This window comes from Garra rufa, chromosome 15, assembly GCF_049309525.1.
Source record: "Garra rufa chromosome 15, GarRuf1.0, whole genome shotgun sequence".
In the NCBI taxonomy this organism is placed as follows: Eukaryota; Metazoa; Chordata; class Actinopteri; order Cypriniformes; family Cyprinidae; genus Garra; species Garra rufa.
In genome coordinates, this window is record NC_133375.1 from 32,916,147 (window position 1) to 32,938,731 (window position 22,585).

A 22,585-nucleotide genomic window follows, 5' to 3' on the forward strand; every position below is an offset into this window, starting at 1 on the left:
TCCATTAATAATATGTATAGTGGATGTTCAAAGGGAGATCTTAAACTTAAATGTCTAAAAAAGTATAACAATAACTGTGTTAACTATAGTATTTTGGTGAAATTACCATGCCACACACTGTCTAACCCTCTCTCTCTCGCTCTCGCTCTTCACCCAAAAAGAAAAAGAAAAAACAGTGGGAGGGTAAGACAACTTAAGTGGGAATGTCTCAAATACACATTTTTTTCCCTCTTTTTGCAAGCTGTCCTGTGTTTTGAACTGCAGGTACTGTTCAGTACTGTGCAACCGCTGGCAGCCAAGGACCTAACAGACAGTCACCCAAAACAATGATCAAACTATAAATCTGTTTGCCATCAAAAAGCTTAAAAAGAAGAAGCCCTCTCCAAATACATCTCACACATCAGGTAAGATACTTTAATCCTCTTATTTATTTTGCTAACCTGTTCCCCGGTTCTGTGCACCTGATGAGTTTCCATGGTAACTTAATTCATCAGTTTCCATTGCGACAAGTTCAGTTCTTTGAAAAGCTCATTTAAAAAAAGATCCCTACTTAAATTAGTTTTAAAAACCTTGAGAAATGCGGTTGTAGATTTGTGCGTCACTCGGTCATCCACGTCACCTCTGTAATCTTGACAACATTCAGCAATGTAGTCTTTAATTAGCCCATCTCATCTCTTTAATATGAGATGTAATTCAGCTTTGCTCAACCATTTGGCATCATTTGGATATTAAACATCTTTAAAGAAAAATGTAGACATCCTAACCTTTTTTTAAAAGATAAAAAAGACTCATCTACATCAAGGTCTTAAGTGGGTGCAAACTATTTTAGACTGAGACTTTTAAGAGCTTAAAAAACATTTCATTCATTAGTACTTTTATTGTGCTATTAGTAGAGTGGTCAAAATCAGGCTGTGCATGTCATAATTTTGTGTGCTTTTAAATGAGGTCCGCCAGTTTATTACATAACATTATTGTCATATTTTAAGAGGATATGATTTTGGTACATTCAGTGCCTTTATTTCGGTGAATCGGGGTCACTTTCCAAAAACAGTCTGTTAAACTTGCCAGTAATGTGGTTCTTCTGCCATTCTGTGGTAAAGGGTGTGGGAGTGAATTTAAAGAGAGAGAAAGAACTCAGAGGCAGTTTAAAACCACACGCACAACACGTGGCACACAAAAAAAGACCTAGTTCCTGCAGATCTGGGTAGTCCCAGAATCTAATAAATGTAGATCAGTGGGTTTACTATTTAGTAGTGTTTATACTAATATCATTTTTATTCAAATTTTATATTTGCTTTTATAATATTTTCAATATAATATTTTGATTTTAGTTCTAGTAACTTTATTATGCGCATGTTTATTTATTTATTTATTTTTATTTCAGTTTTAGTAATTTTAGTACTTCAGCCTAATCTTATTTTATTTCAGTTAGCTGTCAAGGCAACATTTCTAGTATTTCTAGTAAAAGTTTTATTTGTAATATTTACATTTTATTTTGTTTTATTTCAGCTTAATTTCAATAACTAAAAAATATTTGAATAGTTTTATTTTTAGTTATATACTAGATTTATGGCAGAATCTCAAAAATCTTAAAATCACAATATCTCTCAATTATTTCTCATAGACTATAGTGAGATTCAAATGAGAGCAAATTGAAAAATATCCTCTTTTTCATGTCTCTCCTTAAAAATTTAACAAACTGTACTCAAATTTACCAAAATACCAAAGTCTGAATCAAAAGCCATTTTCAATTTCAATCACTAAATTATCTGAGCTATGTAATCCACATATATCTCGTTTATTGCATTTTTAAATCTTCTAAGGAATTTCAGACTAAACATTTGAGACTGTTAATACTTAAATGACACAAAATACCCTGAGGTATGAAAAAGCGATTGAACATTCCTCTAGGATGGAACTGCGTTAGTTATTAGTGTTATTAGTGAATCAAGTCACATCTATAATTTATTTACATTAAGTATGTATCTGTCACATGTTTATATGGCAATAATGGCTAGATATTTTTGCATTCAGTCTTCATTTCCTACTGACGTTGCATCATCTGTAATTCATCTGGACAAAGGACACAAAAATACACTTAGATGATGTTACACCCATTCTGGGAGAGAGTAAATATAGCATGAAGACAGGTTACGAAAATACACATTTGCACACATTGGTGCATCTGACCCAAACAAGTCTTTCCCTGTCTCAGCTTTTAGTTTTAGTTACAATGGGATATTTTCCCTATTGTCGATGTGGAGAGCAGATTGGTTTATTGTAGCTGTCGGTGAAGCAGTTGCATATTTAAAGCTTAATGAGACCACAAAATTATAGATTTTACCAGAATCAGTTTTTGGATGCAAAGTAGCATTTATGGTTTTTATAAAAGTGTGGAAAACAATTGTCCTGCCATATTTTGAATGCTCACTTCCTCTACATTTCTTTTTCACAGATTAAAATCGTAGCAACCATGTTGTCGCTCTATGTAGCCTTTCTGTGTCTCTGCACTGCCCACCTGCCACTAGACTCCTCCGCCCTTCCCTTTGAGCAGAAAGGATTCTGGGACTTTGGCAAGGACATTGATGTGAAAGAGCTGATGATGATGATGAAGGACCAGGAAGAAGGGTCAGCTGTGGATCCATACCAACCGGAACATCCCACATGTCCATTTGGCTGCCGGTGCGACCTCAGAGTCGTACAATGCTCGGATTTAGGTGGGTTTAAGATGATTTGTGTTTGCAATGGTGTCTTGGTATAGCCAGACAAGATAATGACTGTTTAGTCTTAGAGGTTTGGCTTCCAAACCCAAATTTTATATTGGACAGCACAGTGCCAAAATTGTATACTGCACAAATGTAAAAAAATGTCCTTAAAACCAACCATGAACTACATAGCCTTAAAAAATATGAAAAAAAGTAACTCTAACACTGTCAATTTGTCAATTTTGTCAATTCTGACAATATACATCTTTCCATTGATGTATGGTTTGTTAGGATAGGACAATATTTGGTCGAGATACAACTTTTTGAAAATGTAGAATCTGAGGGTGCAAAAAAAACTTTAAATACTAAGAAAATCGCTTTTAAAGTTGTCCAAATGAATATTACTAATCAAAAGTTAAGTTTTGATATATTTAGGGTAGAAAATTTACTAAATATTTTCATGGAGCATAATTTAATAATTTTGACCCATACAATGTATTTTTTGGCTATTGCTACAAATATATAACTTGTGACCTGTTTTTGTGCTGCAGCTCACCATTTGGTGTAAAGAGTTAAGTTCCACTGGTTGTTTTTAGCATGGTGTGAGACAGGATATCCCGTTTATATCACCCATCTTATCCCAAAATTACTAGCCTTTGACATCAAGCAAAGATCAAAGAGCTGCCTATCATTTTTAATTTAAAAAATGTGGTATGATTGAACGTGGTAAGAAGCACAATCATTTGAATATGAGTTATGAGTTGTATATATAAAACTGTATCAAATGTAAATCAAAGTTGAGGCTGAAAGTAGGGAAAGTGAGCAGGAAATTTTGGCTGAAAGCTAAACAGAAATGTCAGGGTTTTAACATCCACATCAAAGGCCTGAATGAGATCAGGATCAAATTTAGCTTGAGAACGGATACCAATTCAGACACACCGCTAATCTGGCCCATCCACATCAGACAGCACATGTGGTGTGTGGTCGGTCACCTGAGAAGACAGACGTTCTGGTTATTCTACTCGGTACAGCAAACGTGCCATAAACTATGATGTCGGTCACCGGCAATGATGAATTTAAAAGCAAATGGACAATTTCGGTGGATGCCAGGTACCACCCAAGCACAGCTGCCCTGTTTCCTATCCTATCTCTCTTTTATGAAGTTCATAAGCTATTCTCCTCTTCTTTCTCTCTCCACGTTGTAATGTGCTACGTGGAGCCATGGTCATCTGGCTCCATCTTAATTATATGGGACGCTCTGAGGGGAATGCTAGCACACAACAACAGAGCACAGCAAACACACAGAGTCCCAAAGCCCAGAGAATTACCAAACATTTCCGAAATTATAGCCCGCTGAAAAGTTTACAAGTGAACTCAAAGACTCAGATGCTAAATCCTGAAGAAAATGTTTCTTAAATGAACTGCCTTCCTACTGTATAAAGGCATCATAATGCTATAAACCAAGTTAAATTGTTATTATTTTTTTAGTTCGACGAATATAGCATCTGTTATTACCGCGCTTTGGAATACTTTGTGTGGCCAACTCTGGCAGGCAGTTGATGGATATTTCCTCATATTTGTCATCGTCTGCTCATCAGTTATTTTTGGTTCAAATTATTTTTTTTATTACTGTTTAATTTTAGGTTGTGTGCTGCAACCAGCAAATAGCTTTCTTTTTAAGGTTTTTACTGTCACAAAACGATGACTGGCGCTACTTTCATGTCTTGTTACATACAAACGCAACTGGCGCCATCTGGCGTCGCGAAAATGACCTCAGTAGATTTCTGTTTTAATATTTCTAAAAATAAGACTATTTTTTTTTTTCTTAGCGAAGATAATATGTGACCCTGGACCACAAAACCAATCAATGACGGTCAACGTTTTGAAATTGAGATTTATACATAATCTAAAAGCTGAATACTTTCTTAGCATAGGACTATATTTGGTCGATATACCACTATATGAAAATCTAAGGGTGCAAAAAATTCAAAATATTTAGAAAATCACCGTAAAAGTTGTCCAAATTAAGCTCTTAGTAAGGTATATTACTAATCAGGTTTATGATTATTGGCATAAAAGAAAAATGTATAATTTTAACTAGGGCTGCACGATATTGGGAAAAAATTACGTTGCAATATATTTTTTTTCTTGCGATATATATTGCGATGTGTACAAATTCATTTATGTTCATCAGGTTGTTTTGAACTGCTTAAAAATCAAATAATAATTCAGGAATAATTGGGGTAATTTTGTAAGCATTTTCAAAGAATAAAAAAAATGTAAAAGTACAGTATAGTCAAAACTCTGAAATAAAATACTTTTTAAAGCTTATTTTGGGTAGTTTCATAAACAGTTTGACTCACCTTATTCACTGTCAATTCAGGCCAACCAAAGCTCTAATATGAAATTAATAATGAATGTTGCTTTTACCCTGATGAAAGGGAAATCAGCTTCTTCCTTTCACGAAAAACATTAAAAGCTTAGCCAAGATGGAGGAACAGCTGATCATAGCTGTTACAGGGATAACATTTTTTAGCAGCAGAGCTACTGCAAGCAATTTTTAGTTTTGGAAATCCATTTATCTTTGTTTATTTATCTTTAATGAAACTTCCGCGGGTCATGGTTGCTTAGCAACGGCAGACGCCACTCTGCCACTCAAGTTGCAGAGCGCTTTGGAAAGAAGGAGAAAGCGGCGTGCCTAGCGTTTTCCACGCGTTTTTAGGCGCGACATGTGAACGGTCCCTTAAATTCGTAGTGTTTCCGCGAATTGTGGCAACAACTGCCAGGCACTCCCGACAAAGCACCTGTTTTTGGTCAGCAGCATCCTTTTTGTTTCCAAAATACTTCCATATGACCGACGTTGCATTTCTTTTTGCGACCAAATCTTCTATTTCGGCGCTTTTCTCCCGTCCCGCGCTCATTTCGCCATGCGCACGCAGAGACTGCATGCATGAAGTAGGTGAAGCAACATGTGCATTGTAGTTTTTAAGGAACCTTTAAACATGAGTTAATTACTTTATTTTAGACAAATATAGATCCGTGAATAGAAAGTTTAGAAATATAGAAAGTACATTTTTAAATCAGACACACATAATTTTTTTTTGCCCTGCATCATGACTGCCACGATGTGACTATCGCGCATGTGTACATCGCGATGACGATGCTGAAACGATCTATCGTGCAGCCCTAATTTTAACCCATACAGTGTATTTTTTGGCTATTGCTACAAATATCCGTGTTACTTAAAGGAGTAGTTCACTTTCAGAACAAAAATGCACAGATAATGTACTCACCCTCTTGTCATCCAAGATGTTCATGTCTTCCTTTCTTTAGTCGTTTAGGAAATTATGTTTTTTGAGTAAAACATTTCAGGATTTCTCGTCATATAATGGACTTCTACAGTATGGTGCCCCCAAGTTTTAACTTCCAAAATGCAGCTTCAAAGGGCTCTAAATGATCACAGCCGAGGAAAGTAGGGTCTTATCTAGCAAAACGATGGGTCATTTTCTTAAAAAAAATTACAATTTATATACTTTTTAACCTCAAATGCTTGTCTTGTCTTGCTCGTCAAGACGAGAGTTTGAGATTAAAAAGTATATAAATTGTAAATGTTTTTTGAAAATAACCGATCGTTTCGCAAGATAAGACCCTTCTTCATCGGCTAGGATCATTTAGAGCCCTTTGAAGCTGCATTTAAACGGGATTTTGAAAGTTTAAACTCGGGAGCACCATAGAAGTCCATTATATGGAGAGAAATCCTGAAATGTTACCTCAAAAAACATAATTTCTTTACGACTGAAGAAAGAAAGACATGAACATCTTGGATGACAAGAGGGTGAGTACATTATCTGTAAAGTTTTGTTCTGAAAGTGAACTACTCCTTTAAATCTGGTTTTGTGGACCAGTATCACATATATAGCTGAAACGTTAAAATAATTTAAACTCATTCTTCAGCAATTGGTTGATTATGGTAGACAGCATTTTATTCTTCAGCAATTGGTTGATGATGGGAGACAAGTGCTGGAGCAGTGAGGCAGAAAAATAAGAGGGTTTGGTGATGTCAGTTGAAAAGGAAAGTCATTTCATAGGCAAAGCAAGTTCAAGTTTTTAAATTATAATTATCAAGACAAGTATTTTTACTTTTGAATTGCATGGACTAATAAATCACACAATATAAAACCACTGTGTTTTATAAGAGTAAATAGTGTCATTTTGATTTCATGATTTTTCCATTACCCTGGAAAATGTGAATTACCACAGACACTCAAGCCCAAACAACCTTTGATCCATATTATTGATTTTTTTTTTTTTTTTTACCAATGTATCTGCTCTTGTTTGTTTGTGCATTATTTCCCAATAGGTTTAGGTTATGTGCCATATGATATTCCTAAAGACACACTGCTGTTGGACCTGCAGAGCAACAGGATCACAGAGATCAGAGAGGGAGACTTTAAGGGACTGACCAACCTCTATGTGAGAACTAACATATCTTGAGTTCTTTATTTTTGTGAATGAATTTAGGAAGTACAGTTTGTACAGCATTCCCTCATAGCCCCTGTCTTTTTTCAGGCTCTGGTGTTAAGATATAACCAGATCTCCAAAGTTCACCCCAAGGCATTCCTCCCTTTGAAGCGTTTGCAGAAGTTATACATCTCGCACAACCTTCTGACTTCCATCCCCAAAAACCTGCCTCCATCCCTTGTGGAGTTGCGTATCCATGATAATCACATCAAGAAGGTGCCGGCATTTAGCTTCTCAGGGCTCCACAACATGCATGTCATTGGTAAGATTGTGTGTGTGTGTGTGTTTGTCTGTGTGTATGATTCATGATGTCCAACAAACCTTAGATAGGTTAGATGCCATATTGAATTTAACACAGATGAGGATTAGATTTAAAGTTTTTACAATGAGAGACACTGTATGAAGTATCTAGAAGTTATTTTCACAACTCAAAATTTTAATTGAACACTGTATTTCTATCCCTTACAGTCTTGCTGTCAAAAATTTAAATACACAGTTAAAGTCAAAAGTTTACATACACCTTGCAGAATCTGCAAAATGTTAATTATTTTACCAAAATAAGAGAGATCATACAACATACATGTTATTTTTTGTTTAGTACAGACCTGAGTAAGATATTTCACATAAAAGACATTTGCATATAGAGAAAATCATTTATAAAAATGACCCATACACTTTTACATACACTTAATTCTTAATACTGTGTTGCTACCTGAATGATCCACAGCTGTGTGTTTTTAGTGATAGTTGTTTGTGAATCCTTTGTTTGTCCTGAACAGTTCTTCAGATCCTGCTAATTCTTTGGCTTTTCAGCATTTTTGTGTATTTGAACCCTTTCCAACAATGACTGTATGTTTTAGAGATCCATCTTTTCACACTGAGGACAACTGAAGGACTCATATACAACTATTACAGATAGTTCAAATGCTCACAGATGCTTTAGAAAGAAAATGTTATGCATTAAGAGCCTTTTAGAATTTGAAGATCAGGGTAAATTTAACTTATTTTGTCTTCTGGGGAACATTTAAGTATCTTTTGTAGTTTCTGAAGGGCAATACTAAATAAAAACATTATAAAGCAAAATAAGAAAAATGTACATTCTTCATTCTGTTCAAAAGTTTACACCCCATGGCTCTTAATGCATTTTTTTTTTCTGGAGCATCAGTGAGCATTTGAACCTTCTGTAATGTTGCATATGAGTCCCTCAGTTGTCCTCAGTGTGAAAAGATGGATCTCAAAATTATACAGACTTTGCTGGAAAGAGTTCAAATACACAAAAATGCTGAAAAACCAAAGAATTTGTGCGACCTGAAGGATATTTCCGGAGAACCACAGGCAGTTAAACTGTTCAGGACAAACAAGGGACCTGTGAACAACTATCCGAGAGAAAAAAAACACAGCTGTGGATCATTCAGGTTACAACACAATATTAAGAATCAAGTGTATGTAAATTTTGAACAAGGTAATTTTTATAAATGTAACTATTATTTTCTCTTGTGGACAATATGTAAATATCTTTTATGTTAACTTTTGACTTCAACTGTAGCATTACCCTGACTAATGTCCTGTAAATTTTCTTTCGGACAATATTCAATGATAAAATGTGCTATAGAAATAAACACTAACTGCCTCAAACATTGATTGACGTTGCAGAAATGGGTCGTAATCCACTCCAGAACAGCGGTTTTGAACCTGGAGCATTTATGGGCGTCAAACTGAACTACCTACGCATTTCTGAAGCCAAACTCACCGGAGTTCCCAAAGGTAATAAGAATGATTATCAAAATTGAATATAAATTAAATTATTTGACCTCATTAGTCATTATCCATAAACAGGTTAATGTGAATGCTGTATCATATATGTATATACAGAATAGAGGTGTACTGTGTTTTGTTACAGAATGCAAAATTCTTTTCTACATGGAATGTATCCCATTCTGTTCTAAACACAATGCAACTCATTCTGTTCCATATGGAATGTGTCTCATTCTTACCAGACCTTCCCAATAGCCTTCATGAGCTTCATTTGGACAATAATCAGATTCAGGCCATTGAGTTTGTGGATCTCAGCCAGTACACCCAGCTGCAGAGGTAACCCATTCACATTCCTACTTATTTAGTGTGATTAATATATGTAAACAGATTGTATTTGTTTCTACTGTTACATAAAATGAAACATTTCCCTTTAGATGAATTTTAATCATGAACTTCTATGACATAAAGCTTGCTTTGGGTGTCCTCTAGTGGCTAAATCACCCTCTGTGTCTGTGTTTAGGTTGGGACTCGGCAGTAACCAGATTCGCAACATTGAGCACGGTGCTTTATCTTACCTCACCGACCTGAGAGAGCTGCACCTCGACAACAACCGCCTGTCCAGTGTTCCCGGTGGACTGTCTCATTTGAAGTATCTGCAGGTGTGCTTGTGTACATGATTTTACTGATTTATATTTAAGTGTTTATATTAAATAAACTGAACCACATTTTTCTTACAGGTTGTCTACCTCCATTCAAACAACATCACCAATGTTGGAGTGGATGACTTCTGCCCTACGGGTTTCGGGATGAAGAAGGTGTTCTACAATGGCATCAGTCTCTTCGACAACCCAATCAGATATTGGGAGGTGCAGCCCTCTACCTTCCGCTGTGTCAGTGACCAGATGGCTGTACAGTTTGGAAACCACAAGAAATAAAAGATGCACAAAACCAATTCAGGGGGAGGAGAACAAGAAAAAAACACCCATAATTTGTGAAAATCAAGATTTGAGTGAAAAAGATGAATAAACATTTTCCTGGAGGCATAATTTGGAAGAAACGTGGACTCCAGTCAAAGTCAAACTGGTCTGTTTAAAACTGAATATGGATGTGTGTAATTCCCTGCTGACATTAATGAATATATACTCTGTTTAATTTTGTTGACAGCATTGACTATTCCTTAATCAATTCTCTGAGATTCTCTGTCTTTCAACAGCTTCATTTTGCTTAGTTTTCATGGGTTGCATCTTTAAGTAATGAGATAAATTCACAGTTTGTCATTCTGGGCGGCTGATTGTCACTCATTCATCATGGTAATACTGTAATAAAGTGGATTGTTTTGTGGATGTACGTCATGCCATCACAAGACAGCCAACTCTAAAGGTGACAAGCTTATTTATTTCTAACTTTAACGTCACAAGATGTGTATTCGGTGGAATTATTTGAAGGTGGAGTAGCTAAAGCAGTGAAAAGAGAATGCATACACAAACAAGTCCTTCTGCTGCGTGACCACGCCTACAAGGCTTGGCAAAGAGTAATTTAAATCCTTTTGCGTATAGTTTCTGCCCTTAACGACTAAACTTAACTACACGAGAGATGGACTACAAAGAACAGGTAAGTGTACAAATATTTACGGAATTAATTGATGCGTGGATGATAGAAAATAATATTTCAAAACAAGCCTATGAACTACTACAACCTGTATTTGTCTTGTTTAGCGGTTGGATTTTTCATGTCAAGACGGCAAATTCGTTCCATTAGAAATAATGTTCTATTATGATAAGTTCTAATATTAGTCCTGTAGTCCTGAATAGCCATTTAGAATCAGTTACTTTGTTAGAAAAGTGATTATAAATCGGTTGCAAATAACGTCCTTAAAGAATGCAGGCGTCATATGTTGTCAAACTTGTTGTAAAACCTGTAAGCGGGCGGATTCTTAACAGACTAAAACTGTCCTGCACAGGTTGAGCAGGTTGTATCCACCGCGCAGTTCGGCGATTTGATCGAGTTCTCGTACCCCATTGGCTACGCACACTGGGGCGTGTATGACGGAGATGGATACATCGTTCACTTTGCAGTTGCTGGTAAGTGTCAGAACGTTTACTTAAGTACTATTACTAATTTTATAACGATATAATTATACTATAGTATACTATAATATAGCCTACTATGTGTGTGTGTGTGTGTGTGTGTGTGTGTGTGTGTGTGTGTACACACACACACACACACACACACACACACACACACACACGTTGGGTTTACATGTTTTATGGGGACATTCCATAGGCGTAAGGGTTTTTATACTGTACAAACCGTACTTTCTATCACCCTACACCTACCCTACACCTAAACCTAGCCCTCACAGGAGATTGTGCACACTTTTACTTCCTCAAAAAAACTCACTGTGCATGATTTAGAAGCCTGTTTCTTCATGGGGACATGAGAAATGTCCCCACAAGGTCAAAATCTACTGGTATTCCTATCCTTGTGGGGACATTTGGTCCCCACAACGTGATGAATACCAGGTACACACACACACACACACACACACACACACACACACACACACACACACACACACATACATGTTGGGTTTACATGTTTTATGGGGACATTCCATAGGCGTAAGGGTTTTTATACTGTACAAACCGTACTTTCTATCACCCTACACCTACCCTACACCTAAACCTAGCCCTCACAGGAGATTGTGCACACTTTTACTTCCTCAAAAAAACTCACTGTGCATGATTTAGAAGCCTGTTTCTTCATGGGGACATGAGAAATGTCCCCACAAGGTCAAAATCTACTGGTATTCCTATCCTTGTGGGGACATTTGGTCCCCACAACGTGATGAATACCAGGTACACACACACACACACACACACACACACACACACACACACACACACACACACACACACACACACACACACACACACACACTACCAGTCAAAAGATTTTTTTTTTTAAAGTCGCTTCTGTCTTCTAGTCTTCTGTCTTCTAGTCTCTTCTGCTCACCAAGCCTGTATTTATTTGATCCAAAGTACAGCACGAAACAGTACAATTTTGAAATAGTTTTACTGTTTAAAATAACTGTTTTCTTTGTGAATGTATTTTAAAATGTAATTTATTCCTGTGATTTCAAATCTGATTTTTTAGCATCATTACTCCAGTCACATGATCCTTAAGAAATAGTTCTAATATTCTGCTCAGAAAACATTATTCTGATGTTGAAAACAGAGGAGTATTTTTCTGGTTTCTTTGATGAATATAAAGTTCTGAAGAACATTATAAATGTCTTTATCATATATTTTGATCAATTTACAGCATCCTTGCTAAATAAATGTATTAATTTCTATCATTTCTTTCCCAAAAATAAATAAATAATACTGGCTCCAAGCTTCTGAATATAGTGTATAATGTTACAAAAGCTTTTTATTTCAGATAAATGCTGATCTTTGGATCTTTCTATTCCTCAAAGAATCTTGAAAAAATATTAAATATTAAATTAAATATTGATAATAATAATAATAATAATAATGTTTCTTGAACAGCAAATCAGCATATTAGAATGATTTCTGAAGTATTATGTGATGCTGAAGACTGGAGTAATGATACTGAAAATTTAGCTTTGATCACAGGAATAAATTACATTTTAAAATATATTCAAATAGAAAGCAGTTATTTAATAATTAAATAATAAGTAATAATTTGCTGTATTTTGTATCAAATAAATGCAGGCTTGGTGAGCAGAGTAGAATTCTTTAAGAAACATTCAAAATCTGCTCAAAAACTTTTGACTGGTAGTGTGTATATATGTATGTATGTCTATGTCTCACAAACTGCCAAATTTGCTTTTTCCAGATGAGTCTCAGCTGATGAGTTCGTTTCGAAACTGTCTGCAGGCTATCTTCCCTGTTTGTGGTGATCTTTTGCTTGGAGAAACTAAGATACGGCGTCAGCTCCTGGCTGAAATTAACGTACCAAAAGGAGCTCGTGTTTCAGTAAGCAATGAACGGCATGCTATCGAGCCTTCACCTGTGGATGAAATTAGAAAACGACGAGATGCTTTACTGGACAAAGAGTTTACTTACAAACTCTTCACACACAATTGTGAGCACTTTGCCACGTTTGTCCGCTCCGGAGTAGCTATGTGCAATCAGGTGAGTTCATGAGTCAGGTAGTTTAACAGTGCACTTACGTCACGGATGTGTGGCCAATATTGGAGATACTCAGATGTAAACAACAGCATTGATTGCACTGTAAATGTACTACTGAATATGTTGTGTTGCTAAATTATGCTCTAACCACAGAAAAACGTGCGGAAGCTGCTAAATCATATAGAGAAGGACTTAGTAAGCAGGAAAGGGTGCGATATTTTAAGAAACTGAAGTTAATAGGTGGTAAAAATACATACAAGCAGTATTAATTAAGGTACTAGCCTAATATTGAACCTACCTGACTGTAAATCATAAGAACAAACACAAATGTTGTCAAGAAATCCCTGGAAATCCTGGTTCAGTTCTTTCCTCAGCCAGATTTTTGCACTCTTTTCCTGTATTTGTTATAACTTTTGGCAGTCTGTAGTACTCCAAATGTTTTTCCTGTTTCAACCAATGATAGTAAAGCCCAAACCATGACAATAACTGACATTTTCAGCAGCAATAATCAGCAAAATATATGTTTCATTAGGTTCAGTGGCATTGTTTACCTTCAGTGCCGCCAATATGGCCAACTGACGACGTGGCGTGAAAACACTGTATGGCATAAATATCATTATCATTCTGTTCTGTACATTTTATTTGTTCTGACATTATGTTGATTCCTTTGTTTTAACAGATTCCTGGGAAGCCCAAAAACAAGGAATGTGTGGAAGCTACACAGTTATTTGGCTACCTTGTGCCATCGAGTTAACCTGCTGAATGCCAGATTATCACAAGAATAATATATTATGTTTGAATGAGGATATTTCTCACACAATCATTAAACCAGTTAAGATTGCTGTTTGCTGTCATGGAAAATGGTCCTTCATACTGATCTGTAATAAAGATCTTAACTTTCTTCTGTATCCCTGCAGGTCTTGTATTGGTCTCCTAGCCTTGTCAAGCTGGTCTTTTGACTGGTTTTAAAACGTTTTGTGTTCAGTTCAGGAGACCAGCTTGGTTACGCAGGAAGACCATATTATACCAGCTAAGCAGGGTCTTTTTCAGCAAAAATGTAGTCAAAATGTACATAGAATGTTTAGTAAAGGTGTTCAAATGTTTCTGATTGTCCGTTTCACATTTCTATCTATTGTGGCACATACCATTACTAATATTTACCACAGTTTACACCGCAGTTATAAAGACACCATGAAATTGTATGGCAAGTGCAGATTTCATTCCTGTGCTGATGCATTGTCTATTACAACAGAAAATCTGTGAAATATCTAAGAGCTCGTCCCTGTTTTAAATAGCCATAACCCAGCAAACACCCTTCTTAACTATTTTTTGGGATCCAAATAACAATGTTCAAAGAATGTTCTCTGTAGATTATTTGTTGTAACCAAAAACATGTGACTTGCCACTTATTAGTCAGCTGCAGGTGACTGTTTTCCCAGAATAGACTATAAGTTTTTAAGTACACAACCAGTCAAAAGTTTTTGAACAGTAAGAGTATAAATTAAAAAAAAAAGAAGTTACTACTCACCAAGCCTGCATTTATTTGATCCAAAATACAGCAAAAACAGTATTATTATGAAGTGTTTTTACTATTTAAAATAACTGCTTTCTATTTGAATATATTTTAAAATGTAATTTATTTCTGTGATCAAAGCTACATTTTCAGCATCTTTACGCCAGTCTTCAGTGTCACATGATCCTTCAGAAATCACTGTAATATGCTGATTTGCTGTTCAAGAAACATTATTATTATTATTATTTATTACCAATATTTACAACAGTTGAGTACATTTTCCTCAGGATTATTTGATGAATAGAAAGATCCAAAGATCAGCATTTATTTGAAATAAAAAGCTTTTGTAACATTATACGCTACACCATTCAAAAGCTTGGAGTCAAGTACAAGAAGACGGAATTATAGAAATAATAATTTTGTTTAGCAAGGATGCTTTAAATTAATTAAAAGTCATGATAAAGACATTTATAATGTTACAAAAAAATATTGTAAATAAATGCTGTTCTTCTGAACTCTATTCATCAAAGAAACCTAAAAAAATCTATTAAAAAATTTTTTTGAGCAGCAAATCAGAATATTAGAATGATTTCTGAAGATAGTGACTGGAATAATGTAATAAAAATTCAGATTTGAAATCACAGGAATAAATTATATTTTAAAATATATTTAAATAGAAAACAGTTATTTTGAAATGGTAAAAATAGTTTTGCTGTACTTTGGATCAAATAAATGCAGGCTTGGTGAGCAGAAGAGACTTATTTAAAAAACACTACAAATCTTACTGTTCAAAAACTTTTGACTGGTAATGAATATCTGCTAAAAGTGGATTTTTTTTCTATTTAGATTTTTTTTTTTACTTCAAATCAGCCACTATTGTAAAGAAAGAAACTGAACAAAATTACCAGGATTAAAAAAAGAGGGCCCCACAAGGTTTATCAAGTTTTTAACATTACCAACAATGAATAGTAAGCTAATTGTATTTTGGATGAAGCTGTGGTTACCATGGTGATTTTTCATAAGGTAAAGGGCCAATGCAGTGTTTTCTTTTCATCTATAAAAAATAAATTTTTATATTCTATACAAAAACCTATTCTGATAATTTTTTGTACATTTATTCGTAACCGCAAAAAAGCCTATTTACACATCACGAGAGTTAATTGTTATTTCTAAAAAAGACGAAGCGTTTCCTACATTCCCCGGATGTTGCCCCACGCTTGCTCATGTCCCGGATGTACCTACATTTTAGTAGAGGAACAAAAAATGGGCTCATTACCAAGCTTCACCAAACCGTTTAAATTATCCCCACACAAGATCATTGTACATGTATGAGGACCAGACGGCAGTTTTGAGCAGAGTTCACGTCTATAGTCTCCGTGTCCGCAAAGTGATTCATGAAATTGAAAAGGTAAGACAGTTGTGTACATTCAGTGTTGCTACACGCTGTTGACGTTAGCAAGCCAACAGTCAGTTGCTAAGCGAAGTTTATATCAATAGCAAATAACATGTAAGTGTCTTTAGGAATATAGAAACAGTAGAGGGGATCGCAGTGAAATATTGACGGTAAAATATATGTTTTCTTAAAAGATCACGGCGTTCTTCAGCCACTCCTTGTGTATGCTAAGCATCAGGCTAACACACAGCTGTCCTGATAGATTTCAGGAGATTGTTGATGTCTAACTGCTTATTCATCAGTCGTTTCACTGGAGTTTATAGTCTTGAAACTTGCATATGAAAACAGCAAATGTTAGTGTTTATGAAGCCTTGATAAGGAACTCAGAAGATTGATGAATTCTGCTTATTGATATTTACTCTCTTAAACCTGTTTGATGTTAATTAGTAAGATAACCAGGTCAGTAACTTCACTGTTCCTCTGCCTAAATATGTTCTAGGTCTACTGTTGTTTTTTATGTTTGTTAGATCAAACAGCCTTAAATACTAGTTTTCTATAATAATTAAACTCAAATAGGTTGTTAAATTGAAGCACTATGTAGATGTGATATTAAATATATAATCTGTATGATTTCAAAAGTAGATGAGTTTCTGTAAGTTTTATATGTAGATGTGGATCTGTAGATCTGATATCAAAATATATATAATAGGTATGATTTTAAATGTAGATGTTATATCAGAAAATATGTTTGATTTGATATTTAGATGTGATATCTAAATATGTAAAGATGTGATATCAGAATATTGATTGTCTTAGTATAAAATCTATAAACTTTATATGTCGTGATTCAGAATATATATATAATCTATGATTTTTATGTGGTTGTTATACTAGAGTTTATGTTATATTGATATTAGAATAAGTTATAAATATTTATGTTTTATATGTAGATGTGAAATTAGAATATAATATTTTTATATGTAGATGTGATATTAGAATATATAATCTATATGATTTTTTATGTAGATGTGATGTGAAAACATGACTTGCATGGTTTTGATTTGTTGCATGATTGAGCAATGACATCTCAGACATTAAGTCTAGAAAACACAGTTGAGCAATAGATCTGTTTAAAAAGCAGTGTAAAATTAACCCAGGTTATGTGGTAATTTGTTCTATTTTGATTATCATATTTATCATCTTATTATTCAGTGTTACACAACCAGTCAAAAGTTTTTGAACAGGTTTTTTGATGGTTTTAATGTGTCTTCTGCTCACCAAGCCTGCATTTTATTTGATCCAAATCCAAGTTTGAAACATTTTTACTATTTAAAATAACTTTTTTATATTTGACTATTTTAAAATGTAATTTATTCCTTTGATCAAAGCTGAATTTTCAGCATCATTACTCCTTTCATGATCCTTTAGAAATCATTCTAATATTCTGATTGGCTGTTCAATATATATATATATTTTTTTTAATATTATCAATATTTAAAACAGTTGAGTACTTTTTTCAGAATTCTTTGAGTAGAAAGATCCAAAGATCAGCATTTATCTGAGATAAAAAGCTTTTGAAACTATACACTATACCATTCAAAAGCTTGGAGTCAGTATAATTTTGGGGGAAGAAATTATAGGAATGAATACTTTTATTCAGCAAGGATGCTTTTATAATGTTACATAAGATTTCTATTTCAGATAAATGCTGTTCTTCTGAACTTTCTATTCATCAAAGAACCCTGAAAAAAATTCTACTCAGCTGTTTTCAATGTAATAATGATGTTTTTTGAGCAGCAAAATCAGAATATTAGAATGATTTATGAAGGATCATGTGACTGGAGTAATGATACTAAAAAATCAGCATTAAAATCACAGGAATAAATTGCATGTTAAAATATATTCAAATAGAAAACGATTATTTTGAATAGTAAAATATTTTAAAATTGTACTGTTTTTGCTGTACTTTGGATCAAATAAATGCAGGTTTGGTGAGCAGAAGAGACTTTACCAAAACATTACCAAAACCAATATTATAAATTCATATACACTACCAGTCAAACGTTTTTGAACAGTAGTGACCTAATGCTTGAACATTAATTTTATTCCCTTCTAGAGTGAAGTTGGAGGTGAGAGTTGCGGGCCGAGTGTGTTGACACAGTTCGAGCTGCTTCACACTGCTGACAGGGCCTTCCGCCATCCCCCTCACCCGTCATCCGCCTAGTGAAGAGTGATGACCTCACAGCAGCATGGGAATGCCAACCCTGCCCTCCTTTCGCCACAGAACTCTTCATCAAGTCAGGGCAGGCAACACATTTCTCATTCCCCGATAGACTCGTATTCCCGCTCCGGGCTTTCCTCTCCTCGGAGAGGCTGGGTTGCAGCGTCCTCATCCGCAACAGCTCATGGTAACTCTCTTGCGCTCTCTCTAAGCCGACTGGCTCCGGCGTCCTGCAGTAATTCCTCCTCGTCTCGGAGACCCGCTTCCGGCCGGGTGGAGCCGTGGCCGGAGGAAGCCGTGGATGACGCGTATGGTCTTTACTCTCTTCACCGCATGTTTGATATTGTGGGCGCGCAGCTGACGCACCGTGATGTACGTGTGCTGTCCTTCCTCTTTGTGGACGTTATTGATGAGTATGAGAGAGGAGGGATACGGAGCGGGCGGGATTTCCTGCTCGCGCTGGAGCGTCAGGGACGATGTGATGAGACAAACTTCAGGCATGTTCTTCAGCTGCTCCGTATCATCACTCGCCACGACCTGCTGCCCTATGTTACGTTGCGCAAGAGACAGACAGGTTTAAGATCTTGTCAATTTAACTTTTAACAGAGGAGCTACAGTATCAATTTTTGTTTGGCAAGGTGCATAATGTAATGTGTTGATAATTATTTTCCAGTGTGCCCAGATCCAGTGGATAAATATCTGGAGGAGACGTCAGTCCGTTATGTGTCTCCCAGAGGAGCAGGGGAGGCCCAGCAGGGTGCTCCTCACAGAAGAACAGGTTTGTCCTGCATTGCTTATGCTTTAGACTTCTTAATGGCACTGTAAGCATTTTTGATTGAGTCTTTAATGAAATATTTAACAAATAACAAATAGTTCACCCAAAAATAAATAATTCAATCAGTCATTAACGTTCCAAACTCATGAGACCTTCATTCATCTTTGGAACACAAATTGAGATATTTCTGATGAAATCCGAGAGGTTTCTGACCCTGCATAGACAGCAATGCAACTGACACGTTCAAGGCCCAGAAAGGTAGTGAGGACATTGTTAAAATATTCCATGTGGATCAACATGAGGGTGAGTAATTAATGACAGGATTTTCATTTTAGGGTGAACCATCCCTTTCAGGGCTTGTTTAGTTTAGTGGCTGCTGGTGCATTCAAGTCCTTCAGGAATTGTTGTGGTATTCATATATGTGACCCCGGACCACAAAACCAGTCATAAGGTAAATTTTTACAAAACCGAGATGTGTACATCATATGAAAGCTCAATATATAAGCTTTCTATTGATATATGGTTTGTTAGGATAGGACAATATTTGGCCGAGATACATCTATTTGAATATCTGGAATCTGAGGGTGCAAAAAAATCTAAATACTGAGAAAATCACCTTTAAAGTTGTCCAAATGAAGTTCTTAACAATGCATATTACTAATCAATAATTACATTTTGATTTATTTATAGTAGAAATTTTACAAAAAATCTTCATGAAACATGATCTTTACTCAATTTCCTAATGATTTTTGGCATAAAAGAAAAATCAATAATTTTGACCCATACAAGGTATTTTTGGCTATTGCTACAAATATACCCCAGCGACTTAAGACTGGTTTTGTGGTCCAGGGTCACATATGTTCAACTCATAAATACAATCTTTCCGATGTGACTAACACCTCATAAGTATGAAAAAAGTTTCAGAATGACAAACAACTGAAATACACTATAGAACGTTTAAAATATGAAAAGATTTTAACAACTAGGCGTCGCACACTTGTCGACTTGGTAAATGGTTATGACTCAGGATCACACACTACCAGACTTTCAACACATTTATAAACCAGGTCAAAATATTAAACGCATTGGATATCCTCTGACTGGATACAATTGTTTTATAAAAAAAATCTAAAATCTGAGTCTGTTCTCATAATAGACTGTGTTTTCTGTGATATCTGTCAGCTCCAGCTGCCCAAAATCTGACTTGCTCTGACATTTAGCAACTAGCGACAACGTGTCCAGACTGCAAATTGGGGCAAGAGCTATATAGTGTGTTCCAGCCTTAAAGGGATAATTTGCCCAAAAATTAAAATTCAGTCATTAATTACTCACCCTCACATTTTTCAAAAATTGTAAGACCTCCTTTCATCTTCGGAACACAAATGAAGATATTTTTGATGAAATCTGAGAGCTTTCTGACCCTGCATAGACAGTGAAGGTACTACCAGGTTCAAGGCCCTGAAAGGCCCTATGAGAATACTTTTTGTGCGCAAAGAAAAAAAAATTAAATTAAAGGGATAGTTCACCCAAAAATGATAATTTGATGTTTATTTGCTTACCCCCAGGGCATCCAAGATGTAGGTGACTTTGTTTCCTCAGCAGAACACAAACGAAGATTTTTAACAAAAACCGGTGCAGTCTGTCATTCAAATAATGGCAGTCAATGGTTACCAAATCTTTAGAGGAAAGAAAATCATACACAGACAAATCCAAATTACACCCTGCGGCTCGTGACGATACACTGATGTCCTAAGACACGAAACGATCGGTTTTTGTGAGAAACTGAACAGTATTTATATCATTTTTTACCTTTGATACACAGCCACGTCCATCTCTCCTGAGCACAAGTTTAGCTTTCGGCTCGTTACATGTGTACGCACTCTGACGTAGTGTACGCAAACGCCGGAAGCTATCTGTCGCATGTATACGACACTCATTGTTTACACAGTGCATAGAGATTGTGGGTATAGCGGCTATTCAAAATGGTAATTACTTGTGCTTATCCTGATTGTTCAAACCGATTTAAAGCTAAAAGATTACATTTGCTTGCGCAAACTCATCCGGGACTTTTAACCGATTTCCCCTTACGGCGTTTGCGTATACTACGCCAGAGCGCATACACATGTCACGAGCCGGATGCAAAGCTCGTGCTCAGGACAGATAGACGTGGCTGTGGATCAAAGGTAAAAAATTATATAAATACTGTTCAGTTTCTCACAAAAAACGTAGAAAATCGTTTCATGTCTTAGGACATCAATGTATCGTCACGAGCCGCAGGGTGTTATTTGGATTTGTCTGTGCATGTTTTTGTTTACTTTTAAAGGTTTGGTGCCCATCCACCTCTATTATTTGGCTGGCAGACTGCACTGGTTTTTGTTAAAAATCTTCGTTTGTGTTCTGCTGAGGAAACAAAGTCACCTACATCTTGGATGCCCTGGGGGTAAGCAGATAAACATCACATTTTCATTTTTGGGTGAACTATCCCTTTAAGGACGAACAAGGCACAGCACATTCGGGTTCTATGTCAGAACGCCGGCTCCAGCGTCAGCAGCTACTCACGCATACGTGGTACTGTCGTGAATGCACGTCGAACACTGAAAGAGAAGACAAGATGTTATTTTTGTTTTTCTTTGCACACAAAAAATATTCTTGTTGCTTTATAAAATTAAGGTTGAACCATTGATGTCACACAGACTATTTAAACGATGTCCTTACTACCTTTCTGGGCCTTGAACGTGGTAGCTGCGTTGATGTCTACGCAGGGTCGGTGGAAGTGCATGTACTGATTTTAATAATGTTCTCTCTCTCAGGACCTCAGCCATTGATCTGCTGTCCTCCATCAGGACCCCAGGTATGCCCACCACGTGCTAAACCCACCCCACCTCCGCCGAGCAGGAAAAGGAAGAGATCTCACACGACAGCTGACTGCAGAGAAAAACAGACCTGTGGTAAGACAACAAATCTGCTAATGAGTAGGGATGTAGCGTATCGTCAAATATTGTGGTATTGCAATAGCAAAACTGTCTCGATATCATTGTGATCACATGACAATATGAAATAATAGGTCTTCTCGGCAAAAAGTGTAGTTTTTAAAATATATTATCTATTGAGATAGCTATCTATTGATTATTATCTATTGAAGCTGTATTTTTCTGTCAAAATAAAAGCTCTACTGCCGTTTCCATCTAAATAAAAGCTTATTTATTTATTTTACAGTGCTATTGTTTTACAATATATGGCTGTTACTGTCACATGAATAACAATATTATAATATTGTTATTATTTCTATTATGTTCTAATTTGTTTAGTACGGAGCCCCTTACGTCACCTGTAGAAGAAAAATAATTAATCCGTGGGTACGGTTTATAAACTGAGGGAACGAATTGCAAAACCGTCCCCACGGATTAATTATTTTTCTTCTACAGGTGACGTAAGGGGCTCCGTAGTTTAGCTTTCTAAAACACCAGTGTGAATGTAATTTAGACTCTTAGTGTAAAGAGTCTTAGACTCTTACTTTAGACAGTATACCACTATAAAGAGGGTTG

General features: G+C 35.8%; 3 protein-coding genes across 4 annotated transcripts in view; all 3 read left to right on the forward strand.

Annotated features, from left to right (window-relative positions):
* Positions 1 to 245: 245 nt before the first annotated feature.
* On the forward strand, positions 246 to 10,360 carry bgna (biglycan a). The gene is made up of 8 exons (XM_073819175.1): positions 246 to 404; positions 2,456 to 2,717; positions 7,066 to 7,178; positions 7,275 to 7,488; positions 8,880 to 8,990; positions 9,224 to 9,317; positions 9,502 to 9,640; positions 9,719 to 10,360. Exons 2-8 carry the CDS (start codon positions 2,474 to 2,476, stop codon positions 9,914 to 9,916), a joined length of 1,113 nt encoding a protein of 370 aa, XP_073675276.1. The 5' UTR covers positions 246 to 404; positions 2,456 to 2,473; the 3' UTR covers positions 9,917 to 10,360.
* Positions 10,361 to 10,574: 214 nt separating this feature from the next.
* LOC141287725 (phospholipase A and acyltransferase 2-like) lies at positions 10,575 to 14,241 on the forward strand. Its single transcript, XM_073819861.1, has 4 exons — positions 10,575 to 10,592; positions 10,942 to 11,062; positions 12,843 to 13,141; positions 13,818 to 14,241. Exons 1-4 carry the CDS (start codon positions 10,575 to 10,577, stop codon positions 13,890 to 13,892), a joined length of 513 nt encoding a protein of 170 aa, XP_073675962.1. The 3' UTR covers positions 13,893 to 14,241.
* Positions 14,242 to 15,892: 1,651 nt separating this feature from the next.
* Positions 15,893 to 22,585, forward strand: part of dedd (death effector domain containing) — a 10,712-nt gene continuing 4,019 nt past the window's right edge. For both annotated transcript variants that reach the window (XM_073818563.1, XM_073818564.1), the window contains exons 1-4: positions 15,893 to 16,059; positions 18,161 to 18,839; positions 18,939 to 19,043; positions 21,851 to 21,988. In XM_073818563.1, coding sequence (XP_073674664.1) covers positions 18,278 to 18,839; positions 18,939 to 19,043; positions 21,851 to 21,988 — 805 coding nt within the window. In that variant the 5' untranslated portion in view covers positions 15,893 to 16,059; positions 18,161 to 18,277. The remainder of the gene's footprint in view (positions 16,060 to 18,160; positions 18,840 to 18,938; positions 19,044 to 21,850; positions 21,989 to 22,585) is intronic.

Excerpts from the sequence above, each read along its gene's own strand:
- LOC141287725 (XM_073819861.1), top strand. Across the intron at positions 11,063-12,842 it reads CGTTCACTTTGCAGTTGCTG|ATGAGTCTCAGCTGATGAGT; the intron begins GTAAGTGTCAGA and ends TGCTTTTTCCAG. Across the intron at positions 13,142-13,817 it reads GAGTAGCTATGTGCAATCAG|ATTCCTGGGAAGCCCAAAAA; the intron begins GTGAGTTCATGA and ends TTGTTTTAACAG.
- bgna (XM_073819175.1), top strand. The coding sequence starts at position 2,474 with ATGTTGTCGCTCTATGTAGCCTTTCTGTGTCTCTGCACTGCCCACCTG. Across the intron at positions 8,991-9,223 it reads ACTCACCGGAGTTCCCAAAG|ACCTTCCCAATAGCCTTCAT; the intron begins GTAATAAGAATG and ends CATTCTTACCAG. Across the intron at positions 9,318-9,501 it reads CAGTACACCCAGCTGCAGAG|GTTGGGACTCGGCAGTAACC; the intron begins GTAACCCATTCA and ends GTCTGTGTTTAG.